Genomic DNA, 7,718 nt, shown 5'->3' with positions numbered 1-7,718 from the left:
TATCAACTATGAAATATATTCAATTAAAATTATGATAAAAGAATAATAATAAAGAAAAGTATTTAAATATATAATATAATAAACTAATAATTATAATAATATTATAAAAAATAAAAACATTATTTATAAATATTTTTATATAAAATGAACTCTTATAAATTTACAATTCAAATTTATATGAAGTGAGAGTTTCGTAAACCGTGAGCTTCCATAAACTCTCAAGTTTCACAATCTATATATATATATATATATATATATTCAATAGTCAAGTTCACCCATTTGAACATAAGTGTATTTCGATTATTTATTCCTCATTCTCTATGTCTTTTTAGGATCTAGTCTTTTGTTCCATCATCAAATATAATCATTTTAAACTCTTAGTGCAAGCAAATTAATAATACAACTTAAAATAGTTCGATTTCAGATCAATTAACTACTGGAGGTCATCAATTTTGGATTTTGCAAATTTTAAAACAAAACATTTAAGTAAATATATGTTTGCCTGTAATTTACATAACATGGGACAAAACAAACCCTATATGCCACATATGAAACACCATAAAACATTCTAGCAAGTTTAATTGTGTTTTCGATAAGATTACATCAGAAAAAGAATAAATGAGATTGCATGTCGAAAAGTGACAAAGTAAACAAAACAAATTCAACAAATCTCATGCATTAGAGTACAAGATTGCTTAATGAGGGCATCTCTATTGAAAATTTTCACTCAAGTGACGTGCTATGAAAAAACCCTGCAATATATAAAAGCTACCACATCAAGATCGAATTAGTTAGTAATATTATCTGAATTTCTTGTTTGAATTGGGCATTTAGATTTATTCAACAATCACCCAACAGTCCATCGCTGTCAACTTTACAAGGTAACAAAGTAATCCATAAATAAATGAAAGTGTAACAGGAAATGCATGAAAAATATTGCTAATAAAAAGATAAAATCTAATGGCAAGATCAGAACCATACCACAATAAATTAATCCTCCTCCATTGGTACATCTGGAATGTCAAATCTATCCTCTTCAATAGTCTTGTTTATCACAAATACTGGACTGGGTATCGGTTGTGAAGGAAAGAGAAGGCAACCGCAATATTTATCAAAATCATAATTGAGCTAGTTCCAAGTTAGAATTAGACATGCTACAAGATGAATGCCAGTTGCTGTAACTAATCAACAATTTCTTGCTCGTAAATTAGTGTAATTCAGAAATTTAANAAAAAAAAAAAAAGACACAATCTTCTGTCAGTTAGGTATTTCGGCTGTCATGTCATGTCAATTACTATAGTATCAGCATATTTCTTCCTGAATTTCTGCTAAATTAAATGCCTTGAATGTTTACAGGGCTGAATAGTTGACACAAAAATTTAAGATATTAACAATCAGCAGGGGAACCTGAATTTATTATAGCAAAATTGCATTTAAAGCTTCTTCGTATTAGTTAGTAATATTATCTGAATTTCTTGTTTCTAGCCACGTCAATACACTGAAGCTAACATGCAACTCAGACTTCATCATGAAGCCTTCCTAGATCATACGTGAGTTACTATAGATACCATGTCATGCATCAACCTTAGGAAAGACAAGTATGGGTAGGAAGGTGGAAAATGTAAAGGATATAAATTGACATAAGGTCTTCCTCCTTTTCACCTCGGTTGCGGCTGTGTTCTAGCTCTCTATGGATTTCTGGTGTAACCTGCAGTAGGAGGAAACAAAATCAATCGCAGCCAGCAATTTGAAACAGAAGAGAAGCAACCCATTAGATTTNATGCTCTCACCAATTTATGCTTCTGCTTTTCCAGTAGATCCCTTAATCCATCCTTATCTTCCTTTTGCAACTCATTCTTATACCTGAAATATCATACAAAATCAACTTAAAATTAAAAAGGGGTCAGGAAAATTAACCATTACTGTATTTCATGTTACGCTAATTATAAGTACTATTGGTTGATGATATAGGAATTATACCAGAATTCACTTTCTCTGCTCTAACAGTTTGTTTGTCTTGGATGATTTAGGGAGGATAACGGATATTTCTTGTGTTTGTAAGAAATTAAGTATTAAGTATTTGAACAAAAAACATGTAGAGCCACCATTGGGAACACCATTGCAGTGTTTGCCCAAAGTTGAGAGAAAGATGAGAGGTTTTGGAGTTAGAGTGGGCCAAGTATTTGCAAAAGTGAAAAAAAAAGGGTCATGTTGACTAGAAACATAACCAAATTATAATATACATAATACATACATACATAAATATATATATATATATATATATATATATATATATACACACACACACACACACACACACACACACACACACACACACACACATATACACACACACACAAGTGAATGCAATCATTATTTAACAAATCAATTTTGTTTGATTAAGTTTAAGGTTCTCTGTCTAAAAAAAGAAACGGATAATATGTAACATGGACTGGGAGAGGTTATTATCAGTTTTATCCTTAAAGAAAAATCAAATCTGGGCTGGGAGGTTATATAGCAAATTCCCCTACTTTAGTGAAAAACAGATCTGAAATTCAAAACACCACCATTTTGGGACATCTTCTCCAGCCCCTTGGGTTACATGGAGTCACACCAAAATGGCATGATTGCACACCAGTCTAGACACGAAAGGCATCACTATGGCTACAACACGACCCACAATTATTGTTGGTGGTCGCCCTGCTCAGTACCTGTACTATCGCATGCTATTGAGTACTCTGCTAAGGAAGAGGACCCTTCTATAGAAATCCTTATTCTCCATATCCATTTCCTTTCTTCTATCCTTTGTTAATTCAACACATACAACTTCAACGTTGACTTTTTATTAGTTACTGCTCTATCACGATTATTGTGGAGGTTGACTAGAAACATAATCTAATTATACTATATAAGCAAATGCAAACTTCGCTTTAAAAACTAGTTTTGTAAGGTTAAATTAAGCCTAAATTCAATTCCTAATATGATATCAAAATCTATCCTAAAAAAGTTTGTTGAACCTATAGTGTTCCACCCTATCAAACCACCCACAAATATATAGTCTTGCGCTCAAATTATTGTGTCCCTAACATATGAAGGTGTGTTGGAAATATCACATCCACAGGAAATATGACCAATCTATAATATATAAATGAATGTAAATATCATCTTACAAATCAGTTTTGTACGCTTGAGTTACCCTTAAAATCACTTTATAAAAACCATATTAGAGCAGCATTAAAAATAAAAGTAAAAGGTTAATCACTGACCTCTGCACAAAAGCAAGAAGTGACTGGTGCCATATGACAGGCATTATCCTGGTTTCATTCAAAAATCTCATAAAATGAGCAACAACTGCATCAACAACACGATATGGCAAAGCATATTTTTTCTCCAGAAGAAGCTTTATGAAATAGCTGCAAATATTGTAAGGGTAAGTGTGTATTAAACATTGAAGGGAAACAAATTAAAGGAAGTTTCATCAAAATGACTAATGGTTCACTATTTCTGTAAAATATAAACTCAACTCATAAGAAATTTCATAAACTGTATTTTCATAATTATACTTTATTAAAAAAAATAATGCAGTATTAAATACCTTGTGGTGCCGCAATACTCCATTCGAGAAAGCTTCAATAGAGCAACACTGCATATACATCCAAGTATTTGGATACATCAGACATTGCATATGACTCAAATAATTCAAACTAATACTTTCACTTTCAACATGAGATAGCATACATGCAGCATGTATTAGTTTCATTATGTCAAAATGCCTCATACACTAAGGTAGACTGCCAGCTCGGCAGAGTTAGCTACAGCTGTAACAGTTGTAACATAACTGTAAGAGCTTGCAATACAAACCTGATTTCTTAGATTAGAGATTCAGAATATAAATAACACAAATTTCTAGTTTCTCTAAAATACTTTAAATCTCATAAATCTTTAACATGAACCATGGTTTTAAATCCTAGATTGTGCCATCAGTCAACAAAAACACTATAGTTTTTATCGGGTAATGGTACCAAGGAGATGTGTTTAAAATCCTTCTGTTATATTAGTAGTGCTTAAGAGAGAAAGGCCTGGAAAACCAAGTAAACACTTAAGTTATTTTATTGGATAATAATAACAAGGAGAAATGCTAAAATCTTTACACAGCAAGAGAAATCCATTCCTACATCATCTCTCCAAAATACTAAAGGCTATGTCCCATAAACTATTGTCCAAGAAAGTGACTCCCAACCACTATGGTATAGATCTCAGTGAACTTCGAATAATACGTTATACACCTAAATTTCAATTAGACAAAGTTAACATACCTTGAATGAAGTGGAGGAATAGAAACCTTTTCTATAATGCTTCCAACAATGACTGCTTCCCTGAGAGTGCATGTGCGTGACTGTACATGAAGAAAATTGTCAAACATTGCAACAAAACTTTTGTTGAGACTATACACAGTTGGGGTAAACTGGAATTAAAAAGATTTGATTTCATTTCAGTCAATAAATTCAAATTATTAAAATCGCCAAAGAAAGCATAAATAAATAAATAAATAAAAAGATCATTTAATTTGAGAGAAATGAGCAAATTCTCAACATATGTGCAAACTATAATATAAAGATTCTGCTTTCCTCACAACCAAAGAGGCACTTTCTATCTGTCAAGTTACCGTGATAGAACTTATATATCATTCACAATACACCACAATCATGCTATTCTGTATTTTCTATTTTCCACACAGAATTCATGGTTAATTTCCCCCTCTTTCTTCTAGTAATTATGACAAAGAACTTCAAATGCTGGTCACATCATCAAAGGATATGTAATATGTAATTCGATGAAAAATTATGTACAATAGTTTAAGAATTAACAGAAATCCACAAATACAACTTGAGAAAATATCCACCAATGATTAATTTGAAATATCAAAACAAGCATATACACTAGCAAATACCTCACATAGGGGAAACAGTATTCCCTTAAAGAATGCAGCAGGTTTGTACAATGCCTTTTTCAGAGTTTGGTATAAGGCAAAATGCAACCGTTTATTCTTCCGTATATCTTCTCTCACTCTTGGAAGCAACACAAGCTTGTAGAAGCGTTCTGCCTTTTTTGCACCAAAATTAGAAGCAAAAATCCTAGTGGCTTGGTAAAGAGCATTTGGAGACCAGTTCTCAGGTTCAGTTGTATACAGGACCTCCTCCCAAAGTTGCATAGAGGGTATGTGTTTAAATGCCTTGGGTATTTTGCCTATTGTATATTTACTGAGATGGGTCCCAACCCTACCAATAGGAAAGAAGGCAAGCAGAAGTTAAGTTGAGGAGAAGAGCTGAAAACTACATTGAACCAGCTAAATAACCTGACAGAGAAGAAATCATTAATACAATTTACATATTGATAATAGAACTGAATAGGAAGCTATACATACCCCTTGTATATGTCAATTATGGATTTATCCAATTTTGGGACAGGTCGCATTTCTGCAGACAAAAACATTATATGTCAAAAGTGAGAATAATACCTCCAAGCAGACAGAGAAAACATGCTAAAAACACTCAACACCAAAACCAAAATGAAAGAAAGCATGAGCAAAATAAAATGCAGTCAAGTATTGCCTGAAGCAACAGAAGAATCCTTTTCTTTTATTCTTTGGACAATGAGGTCTGCCAGTGTTTTCTGCTGACCAGCATCTTTTGATAAAAATGCTTCCATTAGTTTCTCATCCTCCTCATTAATTTCCTCCTGAATTTCAAAAAATGATCACATATTAACATAAAATCACCCACATCACAATAATGAGGGAAAATAATTGAAATGAAAAAAATTCACTCGATCCAAAACTGTTCACTGATAGAAAACAAAAATTGCTAATAGCTTTTACTCTCTACGTCTCAAAATCTAAGCCTAATTCTAAACCCTAATTCATACATTTAGTCCAGCCAAACATTTCTGAACCTCCTCTTCAATTACACAGTTACAAATTGTCACCTTATTTCTTTTCTTCTATAAAAATCAGATTTACTAACAGACTCTAAAGGTACCGAGTTCACATCTATGAAGAACCAAAAAAATAAACCCCATATTACCCTACTTGAAAAATCTTCCATAATCTACAATGTTCGGATAAGTGAAGAAAATAAAAAGACAAAAAATGAGCTTATTTAGTAAGTTAAAATCAACTCAAGTCCTAAGTAACATTTACTTGTATAGATACCTTTTTATCTTACTACTTGAAAGCATAGTTTCGAAGTGTTCCTTAGTAAGAACTTTCTCTTCTGAAAAAAAAAAAAAAAATATGAAGAAAACAATAAAATTGACATCTACACAAATTAAAATTGTGCGAACAAGTTATGTGACAGAACTTCTATAAAGTAATTCATAGACAACTAGAATTAAATGGTGAAGTAAATTCCATTTTTGTTTCATGGTTTTCTCTATGGGATGTCCATAAGGAAAAGTTTGTTCCAATGGGACTGAAATAAGTGTGTTAGCATGGTTCTGAAAATTCTTATTCAGGACAGGACCTATAGTGCCTGAAAAATATAAAGTGAAAGTCATTTGGCAAAGCCAATGGTTAACCAAGGATTAAAAAAAGGAAAGAGCGTTCATAGTTTTTTGGCAGTTTAATGAAAAAAAGTCATAAAGGAGAGAGTAAAGGTGAGAGATCAACTCACTTCATATCCGGCGAATTGGCTCTGCGTTTCAGAGAAGCCGGCAAATTCATCGATATCGTCTCCATCTACTTCCTCCGCCTTGGGAATCTCTTCGAAGAAAGTGGCGGCGTTGTCATTCACCGCCTCATCTTCCTCCTTTTGCTGCAGCAGAGCCTCCTTCATGATCTTCGAGCTGATTTTGGAAGCAATGAGTTTCTCTTCCTGCTGGTACTGCTTCGGCGCTTTCGAACGCTTCTTAGTCTTCGCACGGTCGGCGCCATACGGATCAAAGGGTTCCAGGTTCTGAATCCGCTCCTTCCTCTTCGCCATTCTTTGCTGCAATTACTGAAAGAAGAACTTGGATAAGGGAAGTTCACGGAGTAGCAGCTGCTGCCTCTCTTTTGCTATGGCCGGAAATGAGAGGTTTAAGAGAAGAGGGTTTTCTGTATCCGCAGCTGTCTCCCCATAGGGGTGGGCAAACTGTACTGTAAACCAATTCAGTTAACTATAAAATAGTTCAAATAAACTGGACTGCACTAAAAAATAGTTCACAAAAACTCAACTGGACTATTTTTTAGTCCACTTAAGTGCAATACAGTTTAGTAAACTATTTTTTAAATTCACAGTTTAGTTAATTATTGAAAACAGTTTATAATTAAAGCTAGATGATACATAACAAGATGAAAACAGTTCTCAATTAAAGCTAAACAAATATTTCTCAATTCACCTGGACAAATTAGAGACAATTACAGATTTTTCTACTAAAGGGAGTTTCTTAAACTGAGACTGAGATTCATCAAGTTCAAACCCAAGAATAGCACACCCAAATGCTTCTAGAGATACCCGGACTAGAAAATCATCAAGCCATGAGGCAGCTGGCTTGGCAATATAACTTGTCTGATACTAGGGTCGCTTTAGCAATCTACAAGGTAAAGAAACGTCATCCATTAAAGGGAGTATGCAAGTTATCACATGTAGGAAAAGATCAACAATTACTTTAGCACACAAGTAGATTGATAGGCAATTGATAAGAAATTGTAAACCACAATCCTGAAAACTGATGGTTGG

General features: G+C 33.3%; 1 protein-coding gene across 8 annotated transcripts in view; it reads right to left on the bottom strand.

The window, feature by feature from the left end:
* Positions 1-540: 540 nt before the first annotated feature.
* Positions 541-7,718, bottom strand: part of LOC106775743 (bystin-like) — a 7,993-nt gene continuing 815 nt past the window's right edge. For 2 of the 8 annotated variants that reach the window (XM_022778638.1, XM_022778636.1), the window contains exons 2-12: positions 7,494-7,572; positions 6,672-7,135; positions 5,613-5,739; positions 5,426-5,477; positions 4,952-5,279; positions 4,317-4,396; positions 3,596-3,643; positions 3,267-3,413; positions 1,791-1,863; positions 1,633-1,708; positions 884-1,070 (exon numbers count right to left, since the gene is read on the bottom strand). In XM_022778638.1, coding sequence (XP_022634359.1) covers positions 991-1,070; positions 1,633-1,708; positions 1,791-1,863; positions 3,267-3,413; positions 3,596-3,643; positions 4,317-4,396; positions 4,952-5,279; positions 5,426-5,477; positions 5,613-5,739; positions 6,672-6,980 — 1,320 coding nt within the window. In that variant the 5' untranslated portion in view covers positions 6,981-7,135; positions 7,494-7,572 and the 3' untranslated portion in view covers positions 884-990. Of the gene's footprint in view, positions 769-883; positions 1,071-1,632; positions 1,709-1,790; positions 1,864-3,266; positions 3,414-3,595; positions 3,644-4,316; positions 4,397-4,951; positions 5,280-5,425; positions 5,478-5,612; positions 5,740-6,671; positions 7,136-7,377; positions 7,573-7,718 lie in introns of those variants that run through there. The other 6 variants (XM_014662938.2, XM_014662913.2, XM_022778634.1 and 3 more) reach the window with 6 other exon arrangements.

This window comes from Vigna radiata, chromosome 2 (assembly GCF_000741045.1).
Source record: "Vigna radiata var. radiata cultivar VC1973A chromosome 2, Vradiata_ver6, whole genome shotgun sequence".
Taxonomy (NCBI): Eukaryota; Viridiplantae; Streptophyta; class Magnoliopsida; order Fabales; family Fabaceae; genus Vigna; species Vigna radiata.
Note: the sequence above shows the minus strand (reverse complement) of the source record. Positions and strands in the feature narration are given on the sequence as shown.